At 35.5% G+C, this 27,521-nt stretch overlaps 1 protein-coding gene across 15 annotated transcripts in view; it reads right to left on the bottom strand.

Annotated features, from left to right (window-relative positions):
- Positions 1–1,471: 1,471 nt before the first annotated feature.
- SENP6 (SUMO specific peptidase 6) overlaps positions 1,472–27,521 on the bottom strand; it is a 73,038-nt gene continuing 46,988 nt past the window's right edge. For 9 of the 15 annotated variants that reach the window (XM_068183873.1, XM_068183874.1, XM_068183876.1 and 6 more), the window contains 17 exons: positions 27,220–27,384; positions 26,872–27,104; positions 24,230–24,400; positions 23,026–23,068; positions 21,340–21,519; positions 19,228–19,454; positions 18,537–18,643; positions 18,334–18,450; positions 17,371–17,493; positions 17,049–17,141; positions 13,584–14,017; positions 12,943–13,041; positions 10,452–10,555; positions 8,310–8,398; positions 6,091–6,159; positions 5,707–5,857; positions 1,472–3,463 (listed from right to left, as the gene is read on the bottom strand). In XM_068183873.1, the coding sequence (XP_068039974.1) occupies positions 3,263–3,463; positions 5,707–5,857; positions 6,091–6,159; positions 8,310–8,398; positions 10,452–10,555; positions 12,943–13,041; positions 13,584–14,017; positions 17,049–17,141; positions 17,371–17,493; positions 18,334–18,450; positions 18,537–18,643; positions 19,228–19,454; positions 21,340–21,519; positions 23,026–23,068; positions 24,230–24,400; positions 26,872–27,104; positions 27,220–27,384 (2,606 nt within the window). In that variant the 3' untranslated portion in view covers positions 1,472–3,262. The remainder of the gene's footprint in view (positions 3,464–5,706; positions 5,858–6,090; positions 6,160–8,309; positions 8,399–10,451; positions 10,556–12,942; positions 13,042–13,583; positions 14,018–17,048; positions 17,142–17,370; positions 17,494–18,333; positions 18,451–18,536; positions 18,644–19,227; positions 19,455–21,339; positions 21,520–23,025; positions 23,069–24,229; positions 24,401–26,871; positions 27,105–27,219; positions 27,385–27,521) is intronic. The other 6 variants (XM_068183883.1, XM_068183887.1, XM_068183884.1 and 3 more) reach the window with 4 other exon arrangements.

Genomic DNA, 27,521 nt, shown 5'->3' with positions numbered 1-27,521 from the left:
TCATGTTATCAATGTAAAGCTTTAACCAGTGACTAAAAATAAATTTTATTTAAAAATCAGAGGGAAAAATAATAATTTTAAGGAAACTGCTGCTCTTTGTTTGTAAGAGAAGTCTAGTATTTCAGTTTCCAGAGGTACTATATTAACAGAAATTAAAAATCATACATCTTCTGCTTTACTCATTTGCTATGCAAGACATGAAAAAAATGAAAATCAAGAGCATAGTTTCCTCATCTTGCTGTAAAGCCTGCTTGATTTTTCACTTTTTACTGAACATTTTAGAAGTCAGATTCTTTCAAGACAAGAATGTAGTGCAATCTCAAAAATCAATTCTGTTCAAAGTCTCTGGTTTTTAAAGAGTGTGCTCAGTTTCTCAGCAGGAAAAATAGAAATGTCACAAGGGACTACTTATATGTCTCTTCTGCTTTTGTGGCTATCCTGCAAATGTGCACCACAAGTACATGCATTTTTTATGCTAAGTAATCTAAAACCTTAATAGGAATTCTTAACTGTTATTCTACCCAACCTGAAAAACAATACAAACAGATACATTTAATTAGGTGGCCATCTGATCCCTTACACTGCAGAATACAGTCAGGCTAGTCCTAAAGCACTTGTAAGCCTGAATTGTCTAAAGAAATATACAACATATACTTTCCATAGAGTGCATGTACTGTCATACAATTATTAAATACACTTAGCGAGTCCCCACCGTACTAGCTTCCACTGAATAAATCTGATTCAGAAAAGGTAGTGGTAAAACTTGTTAAGATTGCAAAACATTGCAGCATTGCCCACCATCAGGTTAATAAAAAACACCAAGCACATGCAGTAGTGAACTTGTTAAACCAAGTCAGGAAGGTCTTAAATAACTCATTCTTAATTCTGTAGGTTTTTTTCTATTAATGTCACATTTTATTAAAAAAATAAGTTTCCTATATTCGACGTGTATATTAGCTTGCTGTATGTGACTGGAGATCTTGAGACCTTTAACATTGAATGACAGTAAATCCAACACTTTCTTCACAGCTTTGAAAAAGGGTAAAAGGGAGGGAGGATGAAGGGGAGGACAGGAAAGAGAAAGGAAAAGGAAGAAGCACCAGGCCATTCCCAGTAAGAGAACAAAATAGTTCTACAGCATCAAAATATGAACCTGCATCACAAGTATCAGAAAAAGGAAAACTATTGTATCAATTAAATGTGGATATATCCCATATAATTAAAACATACCACTGGGAAAGCCTAGACTACGAAGGAATACATTCTATCTGCAATTGTCTCTCCTCTATTTCAAAGAAATTATTTTCCTTCCCTCTCCTGTATAAACTACTATTCCAATATGTCAGTTGCACTAAAGCCAGATACACGAGACCCTGCATTTCCACAATCTGGAACTATTTTATCCCTATTTTTCCCCACCAATTGCAAGAATACTGGATAAAAACTTGAAGGAGGAAACAACTCAGAGGTGTGCACATTACATATTTAATTTGTAGTCCAGGAAATTGCCCCCACATTCTTTCAACAAGAAAACTGCAGGAGTCATCTCTAACAGAACACATATATGTGGTGCTTACATAATCTCCATGGGGCCCAGGGTTTATGCAAGAGAAACCAGGGAATGAACAACTCCCTTAGATCCCACAGGTCATTTGTACAAAAGATTAGCAGCCCACAGTTGTACTGCCCTATGTGCAACCACTCTGCCTTGGTGAGAGAACGCCCCTGTAAACAGAGGGTGTCACAGAGAGTCCTCTGTGCAGGAATACCCTGAAAGTAACATCATTAGCAGCTGCATTTTCAGGGTTTAGTGAGAATGAAAACTCATGGAGGCCATGAAGCACTGGGTTAGACTTGAATGTTGTGTACAAAAATAAAATCTCAAGGGGCCCAGATTTCAGCTAATGAACTCTCTGCTGCTTCTCTTTGGGAGAAAGGAATGGTAAGTGACACTCCCAGTAAAAAAATCAGGAAAGAAAATATTATCTGCAAGGAGAGATAGAAGATCCCTCTACTCCCACAAACAGCTTCCTGGGAAGTGACACTTTCTGGTTCCCTTCAAAGATATCTGTGTAAGTAGAGAACTGGAGATAGATATCCTTGCACAAATCTTTTCTTACTTTCCTCACTTCAATGCCAAAGCCTTTCTAGAACAGGGATAAAAGGCTACATTTGCAGTTTAAGCAACAATGACATTTTCGATTGTTGTAAAATCAAAATACACTGGAAATATCCAAGCAAGTCCCTACATTAGTCTGATGCTACATAAAGCCAAGAACAAACAAGCAAGCAATGAACACTGGTATTTTGGTTTTTTGCATGGATATTAGAAAAAATAGTAATCATACACTTTTTTTCTTTTTAAATGTTCATTACTTAGATAAAGCACATATGAATGTAACATTCAGAATTGTAACATAGAAAATGTAATGTGGGCAATCTGCTATTCCAAGTACACTTACCAAAATACAATTTTTTAATGAAGAAAGTCTCAAAATACACCTGTACAACAACTGGGATCCACAAAATATGATTTAATAGAGTCACTCAAAATCACTTCATTGAAACCACTTTTATAATACTGTTTGAAGAGTTCTCCTCTGGTCAAAGAGCATTCTCCCCCTTCCCGAGCCTGTCCCACTAAAGCAAGGGTGGAATTGTAATTGCAATGTGTATCTTCTAAACCCCCAAATCTGAAGCGGCCCTATGAACTATGACACTGCCTACATTTAAATACTGGGAGGATGGGAATCACCCTCTTGGAGGCCACGGTACATTGAGACACCCATATTATTGTCTGCAGTGCAAGCAGAATAATCTTGTAAAGGGCAACTAAATAGGGTCAAAATATGAATTAATTATCTCACTACCAAATCATTCCCTATGTGTTACTTAAGCATGTAACATTAAAACTTAACTGAAAAAGAAAAAGGTAACCATTTCATCCTATATTTTCTTTATTTCCTTTATGTTTAGAAGTTGCTATTTAAGTTCTATTAACAGAAATACAGAACAAAAGCTCCCTATCAAGTGGAAAAAAAGTAATTACAAATGCTGAAAAAGTTGGCCTCATTAACATATGTACAGACTCACTTAATACACATCTTTGTGGGAATTAAACCATTTTATGACACACATTTATACAGGCATTAAACATTCCCAAGTAACTCTGAGCAGAGAACACGCCAAATCTTTAGTCTGGGCAGACAGAAATGTAGGTTTCAGTTTTGATTGTGGAGCTAACATGCAACAGATACAACATTCAGTCTGAGCTGTTGTTTGTGAGTTGTTCTGTCTTTTCCTGCAAATTTGAATTTGGGTCTTTCTGTCCCTTCTTGTCCTTGTTCTGCTGTTCCTGGAGCATCAGGATTATTTTTCGTATTTCTTCTCTTTTGGTTTTCATTCTTGGGCGTGGAAACCAGTCTGTTAAGTTCATTGGTAGCTCAAAACTCAAAATGGGATTCTGAAAAAAAAAGGTAATTTGTATATTACAGTAAAGAGTTATAACCTAAATAAATGAAGAAAACTATAGTGAGGAAAAGTACATTTTTCCTCACTTCATTCCATGAGCATGGAACAAAATTTCTACAATTTCCGAGTTTTGTACATGTGTAATTATGGTAAAATCAATCATGCTTCAGTATGTTACAGACTAAAATCCATCCAGATCACACTCCTGATTATAAAGATGCTTCAACAATCTACTGTATTTGCTACTTGTAGACTAAGCATTTGTCTGCATAAATCTGTAAAACTCTCCTAATAAAAACAAAAAGTGAGTGAGAGAGAACACTATTGTAAAGATACAGGATATTTTTTAAGCATCAAAATCTAGAGCTGATCAGGAGTACAAAACATTCCTCTTCTTATAAATAGCCTTTAGGATCATGACCGACTAGGCAAGACAGATTTAGTGTTCATCCTAGAAAGCAAAGCTCCTGCCTACCACCAATGCTTATTATACTTACATTCTGTTTTCTTGATAGGTAACATTCATCCAAATAATTACAATACTTATTATGAAGCATTCTCTATTCCTCTTCAGTGATCCTGTATAACAATTCCACCCTAACCAAATGACAATCTGGGGAACAGTGCTGTCTCTCAAAGAAACTACTCCCTTTCTGTACTCCAGTTTACATCATCAGGGTTCTTTAAGAGTGAATTACATTCATCAATGAGGTAAGATCAGCAAGACTGCTCGTGAAAAAAAACAAGTGACATTGTGCACAGGAACATGTCAGTGCTTAATGTTGCACTAGCAATGTATTTTTGTGCCTGCTCAGTGCAGGGAAGACAAGCAGTGCCACGGTGAGAGGCCAGCTGTGCTGCCCCGCCCTCCGCAGCCCCTCGCCCCGCAGGTTCTTGGGGGAGCCCGCGCTGCCCCTCTCGCAGCGGCCCCTGGCGGCCTCTGATGGTCACAAACATCAGATGAAGCACCTGCTCCAACATACTCTCCTACCAGTTTGTAGAACTGGTGCAAAATGAGACTGTGGGCAATTTTCCAAATACAAAGTAGCTGAAATTGTTCGCTGAGTAACTTCAAGACAGTCTAGTACTGTGCAGCCAGCTCAGGTTTTCCCTCCCCACTGGAGTTACTTCTGAGAATACCCTGTGATTTGCTCTCTGACGCATGTATGTGTCGTGCCTATTCTCTGGCAGACGAAGCTGCTGCACACTGCTGGACTAGGCAGGACAAGGGATTCAGCCTGACATAATGCAGCAATCAATTCGCAATAAGGAATGGGCTAATAAAATTTGGAGGAAGTTTTATTAAACCATTCCAAAAAGGAATGGGTTAATAAAACTTGGTTGCTCCTCGTGTCCCCAGCAAACAAAACAGGAGGCATTTGGTTATGGTTCAAAGCTCTCAGGAACTCATCCGTAGACCAAAGCTTTTGCCTTCCATTTGCATGAACACATTCTGCTAAAGCCTTACTCCTCTTGAGTAATGTATGAATGGAGGGAGAGAGGGCTGAGGAATGGATAAGCTGCCAGCTTTTCCAGAAAAGGGTTAGCTACAGGAGAGTTCAGAACAATGCTCTAAAGCACCAGGGATTCTTGAAGAGTTGCAGTCCCATGCAGGCAGCATCTCACTTGACCATCATTTCTCCTCCCAGACTAGAAGGTGCTAATGCCTCCACTTGTGAAAGGAGCTGTAACTTGAAGACCAAGTCAGCTTGCACTAAAGTAAGCATTCAAACAATACCTTCAATGGAAACAAGATGTGGCATTTAACTAATTATTTCACTTACATGTTTTCTTACAAGTTAAAAACAACCTCAAAAGAAACATAAAACCCACCACCTGTGTCACATTTCTGAATTTATTCAGTCACGGTTCTCAGGGGAAAATGATTAAGCTTTTTGTAGTGCATTTTTAGTTTAGATTTTGAACTCAAGTTCTTACTGGATGTTTTTAAAGGGTACACAGCAGAAGAACAGAAAGGAAGACTAACTGTGTTTTCTTTAGATTCTCTCAGAAAATTTCAGGGCGTACAATTCTTTTATGTACATGCAACTAAAAAGGTTGATTAGTTTATTTGCAAAAAAGTTACTCTGTGTGTTTATGCATAAATTAATTTATAATGCATAATCTCATTAATAGGTATTGAGCTACACTAGGAGCCTTTTATAACTGTAATCATTTTCACAGCTTATATTTGATTGTTGGAGGAATCAAAAATAGCTTCAAGAACATACATACCTCAAAAAAGCTCTCCACATACTGGAGGATGTACACTCCACAATCACTGAAGTTGTTCTGCTGTGGCACTTTTGGGTTGGAACCTTTCATGACATCTTTGGAAAAGCTTCTTTTGCTGCCTTTCCTGACTTCCCATTCCACCTCTAAATATCTACAATAAAAGACCATGCAAGTTAAAATATTTTTTTATTCCTTGAAGAATTAAAAAGAAAAAAAAAACCCCACCAAAACCCAAACTAAACTAAAAAACAAAACAAAACAAAACATACAAAGAAAAAAAACACAAAACAAACAAACAAACAAACAAAAAACCACCAAAACAACCCACCAAAAAAAAAAAAAAACCAAACTGAAAAAGCCCCAAGCACCAGACAGGAAACTTACTCCCTTAGTGTTTTCACAACATTTGATCGGGAAGGGCCTCTCAGTGAGTCCATAAGCAAAATGCAGGGCCTAACACAGAACACAAATTATAAGTACACAGTATTTTACAGCAGCTTGAAAAACACGTTACACAGAAATAGTATGTGGGGTGGCCTTAACAAAACTAGATCAATACTGCAAAGTCCTGCTAGCACAGCTGTAACCTCATAACAGAGATAACTAAATGGCAAGTTATATTTATATTTAACCATAGACTAAATACACTTAGGAATGAACTTAGAAAATACAGTACTGTCAGACAATTTGTTACAGTTGCTTAAAACACCTTCAGGCATCTAATGCTCTTTTAGGTGCACCAGGTATCTGGGACACTGGCAAGAGAAAGTAAGGCACAGAGCCCACAAATGTCCTGCTGGAGTAGCAGCTTGAGGATAGATGGGACACTCCACAGCACACTAGAAAAAAAGCATTAGGAAAGCATGTTCAAGAAGTGATCCCAGTCTGGATCTGAAATCTAGCTGGTAGTTATACACAAAACACCCACCAACTCTATTTAGAAGACTTTAAAAAATAATGTTATCTATAACCAAGTATTTTCTAGAGAACTAAGTCTGCTCAAGTCCTCCCCTGTACACAACAGATGCTGGTATCCTATCACTTGATCTAAAACACACTGCTTTTTCAGAAGCCACAAGCACAGCAATCTTATCAGCCACCTTATATGTATGCAATTTGGATTTATACATCAAAGCTAACTCATACCAGAGTTCAGAATTTCAGCATTCTATGTAGTATGTATTTTGAGGGATAAATAAATGCAATTACTTTTCACAACTCTGTTTTTTCTTATCTAACAATAACACATGTACATTCAAAGTATCATTCGAAGAAACTTCAAACTAGCAAATTCAGACAAAATATCTGCATACATTTATGCATAGCTGTGTTTGCATTTATAAACTAATTTGCATGCACACAATATTTTAGGCATAAGCACATAATCAAATAATGTTTGCTTGTACTTGTTTTAATTTCTGATAAAAGTATTTATATAGGTGCTGCTCTTTAAAAAGCAATAAATGCTCCTTAAAATGCTCTTCTAAAAAATGTAGTACTTTGCAGGGGGAAGAAGTGGCAACCTTTTCAAGATAATTTTCTATTTCATACATAAGTAATTTTAAAATATGCTAGTAGTAAAGTATTTAAGTGCCCTTAATGACTTTTGATACTGAAGCATCAAAGATGTTATGAAATTTCACATTGGATTAAAATACTGTCTTGCTGGAAAGTATTATGTACAAATAATCTGTCATCAAAATGGGACAAATTTAGCCAAGCTATAATCAGAAGCTCATAAATATTCTTAAAACAAAACACAGATGGACTTTTCCTTGAAAACATATTAAGTTATATATTCCATAACATCTATAAATCTGTAATTCTATTCTGCCTCCTGATAATGTACTGTGAAAGTCTTCACCTTTCTAGTAAACCTTGTATTTACAAGAAAGGAAATGCAAAAATAGATAAATTATGAAAAAATACAAAGAAAACTGTCAAGACAGCAATACTAGTAGCAATGTTTCTGGATTTTGAATCATCCATCTGTCACGCCATAAAGTGCAGTAAATATTTACTAAGAAATTGTTCCTGGGTATCAAATATTTAAAAAAAAAAAAAAGTTTTCAGATCCAGAAAAGATAAAAATTTTTAAGACCTGTATAACACTTTTATTAGGAAAAAAGAACAGAGAGAGACAATAAAGAGGAACAGTTATCTTATTTAGATAAGAAAATTTAAAAATTACTCCCATTCTCCTTTACTTATTTGAGTAGTGACAAAGGTTTTTTTCACTAGTAGTTTGACTATTTAATTTAAAAATATTAACCTGCTTTTTAATACAGGATACATTTGAGCATGCTTCTGCACCTTGTTTTTGTAGGAATCCAAATGCAAAATACCAAAGAACAGCCTTATTGGAAGAAACAATCTTCAGTTGCCTGATACAGCACACGGGCTTAACAGAAACCAAAAAAGCTATTATTTCACTAGTAGTTTCATTCAATAAATGTTCTGCTCACTGAATATTTTAATATAAAGTTCTCTCTCAAACCCTATCAGCATGCTGATTAAGGCTCATGTATGACTATTTCTCAAAATTGTCTTTTATATTTCATAAACTTCTATGAAATCTCCATTTTAACTGTTTTAATACTTACTGTTTGCAGATAGTTGGCTTCAGGTACCATTGTCCCATTTCTGAATTACAGTTATCATCTACAAGGCCACCATCATCACTACTGTCTTCCTACAGAAGCAATGTTGTTACAGGTGTTTAAAAGCTAATACTGTTTTTTCAAACAGATGCAAAGGAATTTATTGTTACACTTAACATTTTCATTCAACACCAATAACTAAGTTTAATAAAGAAATGATACCTGTTTGTTAAGCTGACCGACTTTTAGTCACATGGTTTCTGAAATTCATGCTTGAAAGACATGGATTGAATGCTGCTATTTATTTAAGGACTGTGAAACTAGAAAAATGCAACCGACATTTTCAAAACACCGCTGGCTTAGAAGAGATGAATCTCTGTTATTTGGTCATAATCCAAATTATCAGTACTTTTCCTTGCTAGTCAATACTAGAAACTTGCTTGGCAGTTTTGTATATGTTTTCTTCTAGGTGAAATGAGGCAGGATCTGCAATAAGCTGAGAAATAAATCTCTATTTTTGCTCCAAAATGCAACAAATTGATTCTTAGGGCAAGGAAAATTAAACCATGATACACAGGACTGTGGATTGCAGAAACAGTCACATCACAAGCCTGGAAACATCCTCTGGCCTTTTGATTTCAATACTGATTGCTATGAACGATACGGAAGTTTTATGAATAAAAGCACTAAGTTATTGTATCTAAAAGAATCCCAGTGATCCGTAGTTTCTCACCTCTCCACTGAGTTCAGTATTATTACCACAGATCACTGCATTATGGGGAAGGAGGTGCTTTCCAAAAATGGGAATCCCTGTACCAGCATGATTTATTAACATTTTTGTGTGCATTGTGTACATTTCATTAACATACAGGATCCTGGCGCTGAAATCCTCAAGCTATGCCATTAATATGTTATCATATTAGAAACTACTGCCTAGTTCCTTGTACTAGTTTTTGTTGCAGCCTCAACTCCTTTTTTAGCAGATGAAAAGGTTGGTCCACTCAGCTTGTCACGGTCATTTCTACACTTGCTATGTGCATTCTAGAAAATATCAGTGACAGCTTCAGCCTGAATTAAGTTCTAAGCTACACAGCAACTAACAAGATCGGATTTTGTTCCTTTTCTCAAGGAATGCAGTTGGCCATGTACTTGCTTCCCTGCCTTCATGCCATGTATTTCAGACTGGAAATACTGTACTACTTATTCTCCATCATCTGGAAACTATCTGCTACAAAACAGGCAGTTCCATCAGGCAAAACTCAGAATGCTTGCGCAGGTGGCATGACAGGAGAGGTGGGCTAAGTCCAGCTGAAAACAACAGCTGGTTCAGGTTTCACCATCAACTGGAGTTTATATATATATGTGTACACATATACATAGCTACTTGGAAGTCATTACAGAGAGCTGCAGACTAAAAAATAATTGTTCTGGACTCAGAGGTCCAGAAAAGGTCATACAACTGGAACATGAGCAAGCAATTAGGAAGAGCAAATGTGTAACTTCTGGCCTGCTCGCATTGAACTTAAGACTTGTAGAAGCAGCAGGGCTATGGAATAATGCCCTCATACCCAGCACTGAGTGAGTCAGGGATATTTTAATATTCAGTCTTCCCACAGCTTTAAAATCTAAATGTTTTCCAATATGAACAAGAATGGTACTTGATTATAAATCCATGCTGTGTAAATCTGATTAGGAGAAGCACCAATGAAACAAAACAACAGAGTAGCACACACTTATAAATGTGTCTGGTTATATCCAGGAAATGCAGCTGAAAGAAGAGTAACTTGTTTTTGGGTTTAGTAGATGAACATGGAGTGGGGGAGACAGAAGACAGAAGTGTACTGACTTTCAGTGATCCCATTAAAATCACTGTGTAATACTGTCATTACACAAAAGACTCACAAAATTAAATGCAGGATCAGTACAGCACTCTTCTTTTAAACAGTTAAATGAACAAATGTATAATCCTCTCTGTCAGGTAACCTGCAGATTTTTGTAGGTAATCAGTGCTTTGGACTTGACACTTGTAAAGATAAGTAGCTTGAGATAATGCACATTTACAGTGTGTACACCGCTTTTAAGTTGTCCATTCAAAATACAACACAACAGTTCACATTTCCTAAATAAAATTGCTAAATTCTTTACCTGGTTATCTTGGTCTTCAGAAAAATCTATAAGCTCATCTTCATTTAGTTTACTGTCATCAGCTGAGTCTTCACTATAGCTTAGTCTGATTTTGTGCAATCCATCTGTATCAATCACAGACAGCAGGATATTTAAACATCAAATACTATGTCATCACTGAAGACCAAACTCATTTTAAATACCTCAGATTTCATCAGGATTGCTCACAGTTACTGTGATACAGTAAACATAATAATTTACTCATGCATATGAACAAAAGTGAAAAGCTTCTTCTAAGTAGCACAACAGAAACTATTTATTATTTTGTGAAATGCCTAAAAAAAATCTGAAACACCTAGACTAAACCCACTATGGAACTTCCCCATAGTTCCATGGAGCCTTTATAACAGTCTAAATTGGTACTGCTACCAAAACAGGCACTCTGATATGCTCTCTAAAATGACCACCTACTCCTATCCCTAGCTGGTTCCTGTCATAATACCAAATACATTCATACACACAGTGGATCACACTGAAAAACGTAGTCACTAGCTTATTATTTTTTAACTGGAATAATTTTTTCCATCAGTTCACTGTGCAGTTATATGAAGACTTCTGTTGGTGAAAGGGGAAAGGCAGCTTGGCAACACACTAGTGGGGAGGTCAGAATGAAGGATCAGCTCTCCAGCTCTCCTGGGAGCAGCAGCTTAGAAATATTTCAGAGTTTGTTATATAAAAGATTATCTGTAAATTCACTCCCAATGACCTCTATATATTTAGTCACATATTTAGTGGGAAACAGCATCAGAAGAAAAAGAAAAAAAATGAATGTTCTAGCTGTACCTGTACAAGAAGCAAATACAGACAGCTACACTCTCACTACTTAGTCTTACTACTACCACACAAGACTTCAGACCAGATTTCAATGGAAAAAATAGTAAACTGTGGAAATAAATGAAAAACAAGTAATTCATTCCAGCAAAACTTGAAATCTTCCTAGAAAGGGGCTACTGTAATACCTCTAAACAATGACAAAAATAAAGTACTGGTTATGGTGTCATTGGAGGACATATTACCTATTAAAGGAAACTAGGATTTCTATAAGACCAGTAAATAGGGCAGTGAAGTAGCCAGTGGAAAAAAAAGGAGAACATTTGCATTTGTGAGTATTTCAAAAGAGATGTTAAGGTAACACTTTGGAAAGAGGTCAACAGTGAAGTTCCACAGGGACAAACTTGGGAATTAGTCTTACTTAGTACCTATGAAAAGACCTTAGCATAAGAAGTAGGTCATATACTAATGTGACTTATTGCTGACAGATTTCTAAAAAATAAGAATTAGTATTGAGACAAACCACATCTTGTTCAAAAGCTGAGCAGTAAAATAATTATTAGATAAGTAATAAAAATAGATATATTTTGGATGACTTCCAAGTTATTTAGGTATGAACTTCTACAGATTCACAAGTTCAACACCAGGATTTAGTATGAGATCAAGCCATCTCAGTTTAGGCTCCCAAGTATGGTTAGCACCTAGGGTCTCCATGTTAGGAAACCATAATCAGAGCACAGAGTTACTTAACTGAACAGCTGCTCTAGATCTCCTGTAGGATGAGAAGTCTTTTGGATTCACTGACTACACTATCAGAGGCATGTGCAATCTTGAGATACCCTTGGATATCCAGGACTTGCCGATGGATTTGGCACAGTCAAGACCCACACCCTTCTGGAGCAACAGAGGAAGGCTGCTCAGATGACCCAAGGCAGAATGCCTACCTTCCATCTCGTTGAAATGGAAGTTTAAATACAGTGCATCTAAATTTGGCTGCCTAAACATATCCTTAGGGTCAATCTCACCCTTAAATCATGACTGTGCCCCCTGAGAACATCCGCTTTAATGAAAGGGTGCATCATCTTCAATAGTTGAGTAAGAGAATCTAAGCATTCAAGTTAGAAAGAGAATGACCATCAGCTGACAATACAGTGCAGCCAGAAAAAAACCCACAAGAAATGTAATCCTAGCAAAAACCTGTCATAATGCACATTCCAACTAATTACTGACAAGCAACAGTAGCAGCATCCAAGCCATGAGACCACATCATATAGCAGCAATACTGTAAATGGTAACAATCATACATAAAATGCAAAATCAACTCAAGCAAGAACACATCTACATGCATCCCCAGCACCCCTCCAAGACCTTCTACGAACAGTGACAATGTTATCACAAATGAATACATTCAGAATAGAAATTAGCACTGTTTATACCCACAAAGATATTGAAGTTGTAATAGCCTGCAGTATACAGATTAAACCATACTACTGGTAGCATTTTCAGAACTTGTACTTTAAGGTATACAATTCCTTAATGTCTAAACTAAGTCAGTAGGAATACTACTGGTGACTGAAGTAAAAACATTTGCATAATCAGATGTTTCCTACTCTATGCCTTAAGGAGATCCAAATGTTGCAGAGAACAGAGAAAACAACCCATGTCTAATTCCTTCACCTGCCTTTAAAAGTATGCCAGCTCCTTTGTTCACTTGGGTACAAACACTCTTGCAGATTGGTGAGCGCAGTCTCCACAGCAGCAATGAATTGAGAAAGCCTCTCTAAATATAACACAGCGGTCATGGAGGAATTTTTTTTTGTTTTTAGAATTACTTTCTTCTTACTCTTTTTACATACCTTCTTATCAGGACATTAAAGAAATGAACAGAGTTGAAGCAAGATATCAAATGATAAAAGGCACCAATATTAAGGCTATTCCCATAATCTTATGTCAGCTTTCCCCTGCACATACATTATAAGGATCCAAGGTCAATTACTATTCTTTCCTTAACAACTGCAATCTTGAGGGATGCAAAGTGGTATCTACAAAATTATTTTGTTTGAAAAAAGGTCATAGAACTGAAAAATTAATCCAATTTAGGAAAACAATGTTTTGTCTCCAGCCCTTTGCCAGGAGAGTTATGTCAATAGCCATAAAATCTTTTTAAATGCAATGGATATGAATTACTTATGTTGCAAGCACTTGAAATTAAGCCATATACTAAACTTTTGAAGTATGAAGTTTACACCATTGCAGAAGTAGTAACAGCTCTGAAATCTCCAAATATTTCATTAAAATGTGCATATTTTGACAATTACATACCCACAGATTGACTAGCAGCTGTGAATTCACCCTGTATACCGTTTTCATCCAGAGTTCTATGGTCTAGTTTATGGCATGCTGATTCCACAGTGTTAGGTTCTTCCACATCACTGTCTATTTGATTCAGTTTTTTGAAAGCACTTTTCCCCCCACAAGGACTTCTTCTACAACACGAAGATTCACTGTCCTCTATTTCAGTGTTTGGGTCGATTAAAGCTGTACTGTACTTTTTGGTAAACGTCTTCTTTGCTGTGGACTTGGAAGGCGAGTTTTGTGCATCTAATTCATTTGGCAAAGGAGATGGTGTGCTGCTCTCTCCATCTGAAGAGGAACATTTCATCGGCATTGCAGCATTTTCATGGAAATGGGGATTAGGTTCATATTTGGGTTTTTCTAAACCAGGGAAACAGATAACAGCCAAAAACCAGTGGGCTCTGCAAAGAAAAAAATACATTAAAAACTTGCAATTACATTAATGCCTCCAAAATTATTCAAAGATAAACTACACTAGCTGTTCACTTTTCTGAACAGGTTTTACTCAAGCTTTCACAGGCTTCTGTAAAAGTACAATTTCTCCATGCAAATAATCCCAACAAATAAATTAATATCATGCAGTTAGTTGAAAAGAGGTGCTGTCTTAAAGATTTATTTCAGTTTGCTCACTCTTTATACATTTTTTTATTTCTCTGAATTTAAGCTTATTTCTTTTTTAACATTTTCTTCATTAATGCATGAATTAAACATTGTAGAGTTCATGTTTTATGGCTGTTTGAAGTCTTCTAGTAGTTCAGCACTAGCAACACAAGTAGTCAGATCTAATGGTATGGCTGAACTGCCCATTCTCTTCCACCTATGAGATCTTCCAACTGTATTTAACATTTCACATTTTTAAAGAAATCTTGTCAACAGTGAGTTAAAGAAGGAGAAAAAAAAGAGTGCTTCTAAGGCCATCACAGTGGCTCTTCTGTCTTCCACACCCGTCACAGAACTTACATTCCAACTTTTCCAAATCAAAACCAGTTATATCCCCCAATACAAAGTGTAAGTTTTGCAGCAGTTTCCTCCTATTTCCTTGCTTCTTTAGGCTTCACTGACTTGCCACTCAATCAGAACTACAGCAGCAGCAAATTTAGGGACTGAGGCATTACAAGTGGATTTTGATTGTCCAATTAATAATTTTTCCAAGGGATCTTTGATTGTCTACAGCAAATAACAGAAGCTAGCTATGTATTATACAGCTGAAGTCACATTTCAATGTGTTTTAGGAGACAAAAGAAAAAGCAGTAGCTAAAAATGCATGTCTAACTGCCATGCTAAAAAAATAATTAGATGGTTATGAAGCCCAAACTGCATCAAACCTTAATGGCAGTTAAAGTAAGTGGCCATTCAAAGCAGCATGTGTGGTATGCCTTGTCTTGAATGACTCACCACATCTAATAAATGAACATATTAAGTACTGCCCAACCCTGGAATGTGTGTTTATTTTATTAACAGAGACTTTATGTACCAATTATGTCAGCAGACTAGCATATTAACCTGGATGTAAAAAGAGAACAACTTGTTACTTTAAGAGAACAATCTGTTTTAACTGGAGACCTGAACAAGAAGGACTGTACAGCCAAAGGACACTGATGTAATCATGGTTAAACTGAAACAAGCGCTTCTGAAGATGATTCTGCCCTGGAGTCAACATGCCCACCTCCACTTACTGCAGTTTGACAGCTGGTTAGATGATGAAAGTACATTCCCTAATCTAGTGGTTATGAGATAGTCTGGAAAAACTGGTTGGAACTAGACACCAAACCCCAGCAACTCCCCATCAAACCACCACCTTCTCATCTCCCTGGCTACTTGGTTATTTTTCTGCTCTGCAATATTCTTACTGTACCTACCAGGAAACCACTGTTGCAAATGAATGTCCTACTATTACCACTTGACAAGCTTCAGCTTACAGTGAAAGGACAGTTCTGAGAAGTGTGAACAGGATTATATCCAGGTGACAGATGCACACCACGAGTACACTTCTCATGCTCTAATAACAACAGGATGAGTCCATGAGACCAAGCTACTCTAACCCAAAATCACCAACTGACACATGGTGTGAATGTTATGCCTTCAGTACGAACTGTTATGTTCTACTTGCTGAGAAAGACATTGCTTTAGTTCTTTGTCAGTAAATGAACAAGACAGTGGAAACTACTGTGCTTTAAGCTACTAGCAACATAAATAATTCTTATAAAACCACAGAACTATTTGTTTTCCTTTTTTCATTTACTCATTTCTCTTCCGCATAACCTCATTTCTCCTGTGCATAGCCTATGTGCCTATGTGAATGACACACGAGAGGATGGTGGGAAGTGAACTATGTAAAAAGTGCAAAAGCAGCTTAAATTTTAAATGACAGACAATTCAAAGTTTTGGCACTTGAAGTTTCATGGGAGAGGGATGGCAAGGATGAAATCTGCAGTGGACCTTACACCTGACTCATTAAAATCCCATAGATCTGGGTGTCTTGACAGAGGTCATGGTATATCAAAAACGAAAGTTAGTGCTGATGAACACCTTTGTTGGGGAAATATAACTTTATAAAAAGGACAGATCTACGTATGGCCAATTATCTCATAACTGCCTCTATACTGATAGCCTCAGAATTCAGATGGAGAGAAGGCAGGAAAATGAAAAGATTTAGAAATTTGCCTCCCACTGCACAGTGCCACAGTACTGAGATAAATCACCTTTAATTAAAAAAAAAATCTCTTTTTTAGTTTTTGAAATATCAGCTAGGTATGCCTATGAGATGTCAGTTAGAAAATTCCTATCTGTCCTTATTTTGTTTTTATTGCATACGTTTAAAATACAGTACTTTAACTTTCATATATATTTTGGCTTAAGAACTGTTTAGATTAATTGTGTGAAATACAAGAATGTGTTTGTGACAACTTGCTCTGATGTTACGGAAAGCAAGCATCATCAAAGTCCCTAGCAACCATTAGAATGCTAATGGTCTGCTTCCTCACCCTTAATAAATATCATGACAAAAGGATATAAAGAAAAGAATAAAGTTCTCAAGGCAGTAGTGATTTTCAATTAAGTTTTCTTTCAATATCTGTTTATTGTAACTAAAGATGATCCCATCTATACCAGAGAGATCTCATTTAAAAAGACTAAAAAAGATAAATCCAAAAGTTATCAATGTCAGAAGCTTAGAAGAAAGAATGGAAGAGATTGAGGTAAAACTAAGAAAAGGTACTCAGAAACGTTAAATTTTGCTGTCTTTATATTGTCTGACAATTCTTACACTACAACATTTAAAGGTCTTACATAACTATTTAATTTTTATCACCTGGAAAAATATGTTTATTTTCTTAATTTTTAACTTTAATTCTTATTGTAATGTAACTTTCAATTTCAGAATTATGATGCTTAAGCCTTTACCAAATGTGACAAAAAGGTATGTTCACTTACGCTTCATTAAGGGGAACAAAAATGAAATCTTTCTCAAAAATATCAACATGCCGTGTCCACGTTTTTACTCGCCCATGTCGCTTCTGTTGTATTCTGCAATAAGAAATATATAATTTGTAGCGTGGCTTAATTTATTTGAGGGAGCATTTTCCAGATATTTTCACCTTTACAGGTTGTTAAGATGATCAAGGATTATTCTGTGTCTGCTACAGGTCTGGATGTTTCCTAGAGTTCTGTTGCTATTTCTCTCTGTAAAGCATCTGTTTTTAAAAGCCTTTACTGCACTTAGCTCTATGTTAAACTGACTTATCAACAGACTTACGAAAGATTTGAAGTTTCATGAATATTTCTTCTTTCTCTTTGATTAAGGCGTTTATAGAAGAATGAACTAAACACATGTATTCTATCAGCATCTTCTTTTTTCAGCTTTTCAAGTACCAAATACCTAATTAGTTAAAAAAAAAAAAAAAAGAAAAAAATAATGGAAGTTTTAACTCAAAGTACTCAGGACCAGAGTAAAAAGGACTGCTAACAGGTATTCCCCAGCAAATTACAGCAGCTTCTCACAGAATAGCTATTTGGAGCTGACTATCCACAGTAACTAATTAATGCAAAACTTATGTAAATATTTGAAGGTATTATTTCTCTGCTTAATCACCAAGCTGTTCTGCTGCTCTTGTACTTATTTTTGTTTCACGGCAGGAAAACAATTTTTAAAGAGTTTGTTACATAAAAACCTAAGAGACCCGTATTTTGTATTTGAGCCACCAGATCTCCAATCAGTCCCAAGAGTGACACACTGATTTGATTTTTACTTCCAAAATATGTTAATAGACTGAAAAATATATATACACACCTTATGTGTAGCATAAAACCAGCAGCATGTAACAATTTAATACACTTCTAATATCTGCAGCATCAGTGATAGCACAAAATCAGCTTATGCATTATGTTAATCAAAACAAATGAAATTCCAGGAAACACAGATAATCTGGAAAGAACAACTGAACTTTAAAAAAGCCTTTTTTTCTTTTTCTTAGTTAAATTTGCTTTTGAGATGTTAAAAAGTTCAAAGAACCTTTATCCAGATAGGAACAATGTCACTGTCAAGCAGAACAAGAGAAGAACCAAACTTTCTTGCAAGATCAAAAAACAACCTTCAAAATTATGGCTATACATAGTTTAGATAGATGTATGAATTTATAAACCTATGAATTTTTAATGGCAGAACTTTTCAAGTTTCAAAGTAGAAGATGACTAAAAACTGATGGGAAATAAAACTTACTTTAAATAAAAATCAATAATAACATCATTTAAAAATTCTCCTTCATTTAGACAATGGAGGTCTTCGTTGGTCACAGAAATACCACCTTTAGCTGGAGAAGGTGGATAAACTATCAACCTGAGAAGAAAAATACATTCCATAAGAAGTATGAAATGCCAAAAACCCCTCAGAGAATTATTACAGAGCAAAGATAAATATCTTACTTTTCTATAGGACCAATAAATACTGTATGTGGTTCGCCAATTTCTTCATCATCATCAAAAAATGATAACTGTTTATTTCGTTGCTGCATTTTGGACTCAGAAGCAACCTTAAGAGAATAGAGTCAATGTTAACTTGCATACTGTGCTCAATTTTACTGAAATGGTAATAAAAGTTAGTGAAGTCCACCACTGTAATATCTGGGTTTTTTGAGAACTTTAAGTCTGTGAGTTTTTTTTTCCTTTCCTATCTTATCTATTACACTTAGATCTTTGCTCATTTCTTGCAGAATCACAAAACTTTCTAATTCTTTAAAAATTAGATTGTTTAATGAAAGCATTAATTAAATGCAACAACAACACTGCAATTTAATTTCTTGTTTGAAATACCATAATTTTACCAGTTGGAAAAAATGATGTTGTCTGATTATAAGTAAAGATTTCTCATCCCTTAATAATTTTTAAATAACAACATTACTTGTGGGCCATTGCATAACTTTACAATCTAACTAAACACACTAAAAAGTACTGTGAATGCACAAACTATTACCCATAGTTTCATAATCCACCATGAAGCAGTCTGGAAATTTTCCTATAAAAGCCATGTAAAGTCGATTTGGCTAACACACTATCCTTAGTGTATTTGTAACCCACATAATACAATGATTTAGTTCTAAAACAAAAACATAATTACATTTTTTATTTTGCTTTCTCTGTGAGATGGGCTTCCTTTAGAATTGTCCTCCAAGCACTTAGTAAATGCAACAAGCCTGGCATTGGCTTCTTCAAAGGAAATTTTCACAAAGAAATCAGAAATGTTATTTCTAATACCAATGTCCATAATTATTTTTTCAAATATAGAATTTGCATGAGGATCAAGACCAGTTTCAAAAATTAAAATTATGTACTGCTCTTCCTGACCTGCAAAAAAAGCAGAGAGAAAATTATTCATTCAGGAATAAAATAAAATAAAGCATGTTGCAATTATAAACAGATTTCATGGAATTTTAGGCCAACATGACTACACACTGCTGATAACGTATATAAGAAGTAATACAAATATGAGCAGACAAGAGAGAAGGATTAACTGCCAAATCTTTCTTATCTGCATTTGCAAAGAGTGCATTCAACTTCTACCTTAATCAAGAAATGTTAAATATTAGATCTGAAAAATTTTAAATGACACAAATGCAAAGCCAAAACATATTCTGAAATAACATCTCTGTTTACTGAGAGTAAGAGTCTGTACTTTTTCTTACTGCAGTTCCTACCCTATTGTTTCACTGCAATTTCAAAAATTGTATATTCAGCATAATTTCCTCTCTGATCCTAGGAGACTATGCCACAAAACGTCACTGTTTTTGAAGAAGTTGGAGAGAATTACTCAGATCAATCAGCTATTATATAAATATAATCCACTTATATGATCTGAAAAATCAAAAAGCAGTCAATTGCACTAAAAGGAATTATTTCACACAGTCAGAAAAGGGAATAGAATTCAGGCTGCAAATCCCAGTTTCACATTGCTGCCCAACACAGAGCTGCCAGGACCTGTTTTTCTGTAAGAGGCACTACAGACACAAGCATAACCATTTCCCTTTGGTCATTCTTAAAAGCACACTAACTCTTGTGAAAAATAATTCTTCAGCAGCATAATTCCTAATGCACTGCACACAGAATTTAGATACCTAGCTGGCTTTTGGGTGTTCTGTTTTGGGAGCCAGGCATCTACATACAATTGCTTACACAGCTCTGGATACAGGCTTAAACTAATTTCATTGCTAACAAAGCAGAGAGCAACTGTGCTATCACAAAGTGCTCCTGCATATCAAATGCAATAAAGCAGTTGGACGTAAAACTTTGTGCCACGGCCTCAGGGAGAAGACCTGTGTGGCCACACTGCTGAGAGCCATGCGAAGAGAGGGACTTCTCACACAGACAACTTGGGAAGCTTTTTCTTTTTTTGTGAACACCTGTGTCCACCTGGGGTCTAATTCCTGCTTCCAGAATTGTGTCCAGGTCTCCTGTATGCTCTCCAATTACTTCTGTATTTAAGACTCCTTACAGCTCATACCTCTTACAGGATATGGAGACTATTACACAGTATTATGGGAGCACTCAATTCTGAGATTGCTGAAAGCATTCTTCCTCAGTTTGAATGCATTCATGTATGTACAAAACTGTATGTAAGTATAAATAACCACAAAATTTAACCAGAAGAAAAGCCTATTGAAGAGAAAGAGGACTAAATGTTACATTTAACAGGTATGCATATTAAGATGCTAGGACCTTGAAAATTATGTATAAATTAAATTTCGTTTTAATATACATGAAGACAATCCACATATTATCAAAGCAGGTATTTGTGTATCTCACGTCATCGTGAGATGACAAGTATGCTGGGGGAAAAAAACCCCAAGGCAACCTATACAACAGTTTCTACTAAAGCTAAAGCCTGTCAGCAGAACAGCACAGACGGCACAAGTACTACAAAAGCTGCCATATAAATGTAAAGGCTCGTATACAAAAGCTAACCAAACAAACTTGCTCTCATTCAGTACAAATATTGGTGAAAAAAGTTGTACTAAATTGACTGAGTGTTGTAACTAGCATGTTTCTGGACAAAGAGGATGCCCAGCTGTTCTGAACTGTACTCTTTCTCAGCCTGGGAAAGTAATAGCGTCTGAATAAACACTACACCTACCCCAGCCAATGATGACCCTTTTAGTCTTAATTCACTCATTTGTGACCCAAAACATGAAAATACAATTTGAAGTGAATAGTAAACTAAAACTGTTTTACTTACTGTCTCCTTTGCATTCGTACCAGACATTATCTTTACTCATTTTCAGTTGATCTCTCAGACTGCTACAGGTTGAAGGTACTGTTTGTAGGAAAACTACTGGCAATTTTCGAACACTACACCATTCACATTTAGTAAGCTCTGAAGTTTTCAGGTTAATCTCTCTGATATCACTTTCTGATTCTATGAGAAAATAATGACATATTAAAATATAATAAATGTCTGTAAGTTTCTTTACAATTTCCCCCTTATTTTAATAAGTAATCCCTATGTGCTCACCAAACTTCTTAAGTACATAAAACTTTAAAATTAACAGACATGTAAGAAGTGATGGCTTTTCATATCTTAAAAGACAGTCTAAATTCCAATGTCATCTGTCAAGAAAGGCATCAGAAATGAACTGTTTTCTGCTCACCAACTCTTTTTATTCCACAGGAAGAAACCCCACAATCTCCAGTGATTTAAATTTGCAACTATTGCTATGGCACATTTCATAGTAAGTTTGTAAAATTTTCTTTGTACATTTATCTTTGACCAAGTTCCCATATGAAAAATAACTTTAAAAAGAAGAGCATAAACACATGCAGAGAAATGATCTGATTGCCTGAGGAAACAAAGGACTATTCCCAGTTTATTGCCCAAAAGAAATGTCAGTAAGATGGCAAAATTTTTACACTGCATCTGATGCTGCCGATGTCAATATTAAGTTTTTTACAGGTTTTACTGTATTATAAAATTTTATATAGAAGTGGATATACATGCAAAACTCAAAAAAAAAAAAGGAAGAAAAAAAGAAAAAAAAAATAGTAAAGTGCTAAGAGCCCCAACAGACTCAGCATTTACTGAGTCATCATTTTTATGCTACTGACGAATTAGGTGACATGGAAATAACTGCACCACAGAGCTGTTTTAACTACAACTAGATGGCTATTTTCTACAAATTACACTAAGCTCTTCAGTGTTTTGTTTTTAAAAATACATTTAAAGCATGAAAACTCAGTTTCTATGCATTTGTATTTTAGATGCAACATAAACTTAAATACTTGACTGAGCAAAGGCTACACTTATATTTACAGGTTGGGAGACTTTTCTGCATGTAATAATTACAAAATACAATAGTTCTCTTTTACAAATAACAACAGCAACATTCAACAGGACTGGATCTTAAGAATACAACTTAAGATTAACAAAAGGTAACGAAGCTTTTCAGGCTCAGAGCAAAACCCTTCAAAAGAAAAGAAAGAAAACAGAGCAGGAGCTGTAACTCAGCATTTTCAAATTATGTCACTATTTCTTTCACTGACATGAAATATACAACTTTCACACTAGAGACAAAATTATCAAGAGACATCTAAACAGGAAAGGTTTAAAAACCCAGTGTGTTTTTTACTATCTACTTAATACAACTGAAATAAAAGAACTAATACAGTTTTTAAAAGCTAACATTTTACAGGAGGGTTGCTCTTGCTTTTTTATTTTTGTTAATCACTTTGTTAAAGGGCAAGTCAAATCTGTACTCTCCATTTTCTTTTCTCTTATATGACTACAAACACCCAGCATAATTTATTACACAAATGACAAAATGAGAATAAACATTAAATTAGGATTCACTCGTTAATACCTTTGACAGAGTTACTTGATTCAAAAGACATACATTGAGTACTAACATAAAATGGAAAATACTCTCACCTTCTTGACTCTCTAGGCGTATTTTGATATAATCCAGGCAAAACTGAAAGACAACACAATTGTAAGATCTCACATCTCTGCAAATTTTAACTGACTAAAAGCCTCTATACTGTTAGCAAACACATTTCAGTGGACTTAGTATTTGAGTAATAAAAATTTAAAAATACGTATTTATAATGCAAGTTTTAAGAAAAAACAAAATGTACATTTTAGCATAACTCAAGGCAAGCATATTCTTTGCTACTCTAGTCTCTTTAAGTCATACCGACTGTTTAAACTTTAGATCTCTCTAAAGTACTCAGTTTTCAAAAACTTCTCCAATACTCTGAAAAACACACAAATACTATTTCTTCAAAAGAAAACGTCATCTGTCAGCATTTACAGAAATCAAACAATAGTGTTTTGTAGAGATGTGGAAAGAACAAGTAACAACTCTGCTGTTACTCCAGCAAGAAGTATCCATTCTATGTGGCTGACTGTCACCAGAGGACACAAGGAAAAATGACGCACCACAGCTTTGGTCACCATGAAGAGACTAATTTATTTTTTCTGACTCTAATCATTTATAGTTCTCAAAAGGTGCCAGTGGATTGGAAGGTGAACGTGCCACCTCTCCAACGACACTGGACAAACTACCAGTCTATCAAATTTCTCCGCCTCTATGAAAGAATGCAAAACAATAGGTTGTTTACAGAAAGTTGCGTGAGAAAGTTCTCTACAAGAATGTAAATTCAGAAGGCTTTAGAAAATCCTAAGAAATCAGGGCGACAGCTGACTGCATACAACTAACATTCAAAGACTCCTTGAAAACTCCATGTAACTTACAAGGCTGACCAAAAAAAAAAAAAATCTGTAGGAGTAAAACTATTCACCTCTAGGACAATGCTTCTTCCTTGCATCTATCAACTTCTTGTAGCCGTTGTTTTCAATTTTTTTAACAAATGCATGCTAGCCCATAACCTCCCCCCAGCTTGTCAACAAGTTCTTTCAGAGTGCTGTAGCACAACATTTCTATTAAGAACCAGAACTAGACTGCATGTGTTAGAGCATAGCAGTAATTTGAGGTTCTCTGGAAATCACAGCCTCTGAAATTAGAGACAAACTTACTGTTCCCCAGACAAAGGCAAAATATGTTGTTCAAATACAAAAATACAATATCCACCAAAACCTGAAAAGAAAGCTGTAAAAAAGCAAGGTTACTTACAATCACAGGCTCCACTACCATTCTGCGCAGCATTCCTATCCGTATGCTTCGGCAGTTCAGAATGACGCTTTCACAGGAGTTTTGGTAATTTAGAGGTACGGCCTCGGTTACCATCTCTTGAGAAATAACTTTGCGCCGTTTTATTGGAGTGTTAGAGACAATGTTCCCAAACTGCAATGTAATTTTCAGGTTTCAGAATGTCTCACAAAGGTTTATTGCAAAACCAAGCTTGTTGAAACTAATGACTAAATTTTTAGCTACTTTTCTGTTGGTCAACAGGATTACTTACTAGAATATCCATCTCAAACACATATAGAAGGTAGATAATTCCTAAAAGACTTGTTGTAATATCTGAGGATGTTAATATTGCTACATTCAAAAAGAAAATAAAAAGTAAGCTGACACTTGTAGACACTTAATATTGACACTTCCAAATCACAAATAGCGCTTCTAAATTGCCAAAACCAATTTATTTTTATCCTTTGGAAACACGATGCAGTCTAGCAAACAAAGTTATTTTTAAAACATTTTATTTAGATAAAAAAGCACTAATCCTGTAAAATCACCACAGTGCTGGTGGTTTAATTTTTTCTTTCAGTTTTTGTTAATTTAAAATTTTGGTGACTAGTTTTTGAAGTACATTGCATCACCACATTAGCAGAGTACAGTCTTCAAGAAACACAAATAAATAAGCCAAATCAAACTTCCTTAAGGCATCTCTATAGAACTAAGATGGATTTAGGATGGATTCCAAGGTCAGAAGACTGAATATTGAAAGAAAGCCATATGGTGTTTGGCTCCAATTCAAGAGAAGTCTCTAGATGCTGACTGAAGCTGTAATCTCAATGAAGTATCCTGCTAACCAACAGAATAATCCTACCAAAAAAATCTATTTAAATGAAATAAAGCCTGCTGATAGCCAGCATATAAATATATTTATTTGTTGTATTGCTTATATTGCTCTATTTTGTTGAAGGATTTTCTGTACACTAGTCTTTTCTTTGGTATTTATATTGTTTCATAAAGCTGCCCACAAATAAACATTGTTTTTCGTTACAAAATGCAATTAAACTCCCACAGAAAAACATTCTAAGGGATTCAGTGTTTCTGTTAAAACTAAATCTCAAAAATTATTTCAAAGTCCCGAATTACTAACCTATCTTGGCAATAATTCAAAATCTACTTTTGGATGATTCCTTCATTATACAATGGAGAAGATAGGGATTCTAAATCCCTGTAATGAAAATGTTTTCCTAGGCCTCTTGTTGAAAAGCGCTTTTCCTTTTTGTCTGCTGGACTGGCTAAAAGTTATTAAAAGCTCAAAACAAATCAGAGACAAACAATAAAACAGTAAAGTCTGAAATGATGCTATATTCAACTAGTCTCTTCAGTAAACAAAAATATTTTGAGAGAAAGACAGCTGAATAAAGCTTTTTCTATTATATCTAAGAAAACTGCTGTGATATCTCCGAATCTTGGTTAATTCAATGCAAAATTTGTGTTGTATTTCACAAAAAAGTTTTTTATTTCCCCCATTTTCAAAAGTAAGCTCGAACTCTAAATTAATCTAACATATAGTATTACAACTGGTTTGTAAAGACTAGTGAACAGGAACATACAGATATACAAAAAAAAAAACATTTGGGAGAGTTTCAGAAGTCAGACACCATTGCCTTCACAATGCAATGCTTTCAATTAATTCAGCACATACTGCCAGAACAACTTAATTCAAGAACTATTTATAATCCAAGCTTTGAGCCTTGCAGCTTTATCGCAGGCCGGAGGTTCACAGCTTCATATTGATAGTGGTGACTAATTATACAACATATTATAAACATCCATAATTTCATCAACTACAGCACTAGAATGTTGGCTTCTGAATCTCAACATAGCAAGAAGGTTTTGGCATCAGTACTTTAGTGTTCTAACTCAAAGAATTGGAAATCTGATCTGATTCTCTTGTTGAATCAAACTCTCAGTAGTGAAATTGGACAACTGAGTCAAGAATAGTTTTAATCAGCACTATTATTCCACTACCAATTGCCACATGGAATTTATTCCTCTTAATGGCTCACTATTGAGATGGCTTTTAACACAGTATGAAAACTCTGCCCTTTGGCCACACTTAAGGTGTGCTCATGGAGTATTTTTTTGTCTTTGCTTATCCAATTCTTACAGTAGTACTCAACTAAAAAATACAAGCCCCACCACTAAAGTTCTAAAATAAGTGCTATTAATTGGGACAGTTGTCAAAACATTTTAAAGAGCCATTATTGATCCCAGTGTCTCTTTTCATGTTTAACTTCAGAAAGTCTCAACAGGCAACAGCTGGTACTGACATTCTGCTGCAAACTGAGACCTTGAGCTTCACAGAGAACCCCTGTCCAGTGACAAAGAGTAAACATTCAACACAGAAGCATTTATTTTAACAGCATAATTAAAATCATTATGAATGCTTGTAAAAATGTAATGAACACATTTTCTTATGTTTCCAGTATTAAGTATGCAGAAAGACTACTTGATGAGCTGCTGAGTAAGAAAAACAATCAAATACAGTGAACTTCTGACAATGCAAAACAAGCCTTTACATATTCCATTTATTATTTGATTCTGTTTTCTTTAAACAAAGCATTAAATAGTACCTGATCTTTCATTCTTGCTTTTCTTGGTAGTGTGACTGCAATTTCTGTATCTGTTGTTATACTACCTATTCTCTGTTCTATTCCACAACTGTTTTCCTTTAATGCTGCTTCCACCTTTCCTGTAGAAGGAGCTGGGGAGGAGCGGGCTGAATCTGCAGGACGAGGTGAAATGCTTTCCATGCTCCTAGTGCTGCCACTATTCTCGTCCTCATCATCATCACTAGACAAAACAACTAAACAGAAAATATTACATTCTCAACCACTACATTTTTCTGTAACAAATTTCTTTTTTCATTTTTGGCTTTTCTTGCTAGTGTGATGGCAAGTTCTGCACTGCTGTTACACTACCTATTCTCTGTTCTACTCCACAACTGTTTTCCTTTAATGCTGCTTCCACCTTTCCTGTAGAAGGAGATAGGGAGGAGCGGGCTGAATCTGCAGGACCAGGTGAAATGCTTTCCACGCTCCTAGTGCTGCCACTATTCTCCTCCTCCTCATCACTAGACAAAACAACTAAACAGAAAATATTACATTCTCAACCACTGTATCTTTCTGTAACAGAAATTTATTTTCAAGTAATACCTTAGAAGTAATTTATATAATTGTCCTGCAATGCCAAAAACAATCCGTATGTCTCATTATAGTATGTT

This window comes from Anomalospiza imberbis, chromosome 3, assembly GCF_031753505.1.
Source record: "Anomalospiza imberbis isolate Cuckoo-Finch-1a 21T00152 chromosome 3, ASM3175350v1, whole genome shotgun sequence".
NCBI classification, from domain to species: domain Eukaryota; kingdom Metazoa; phylum Chordata; class Aves; order Passeriformes; family Viduidae; genus Anomalospiza; species Anomalospiza imberbis.
The sequence above is the reverse complement of the archived record's forward strand: the minus strand, read 5'-3'. Positions and strand labels throughout refer to the sequence as shown.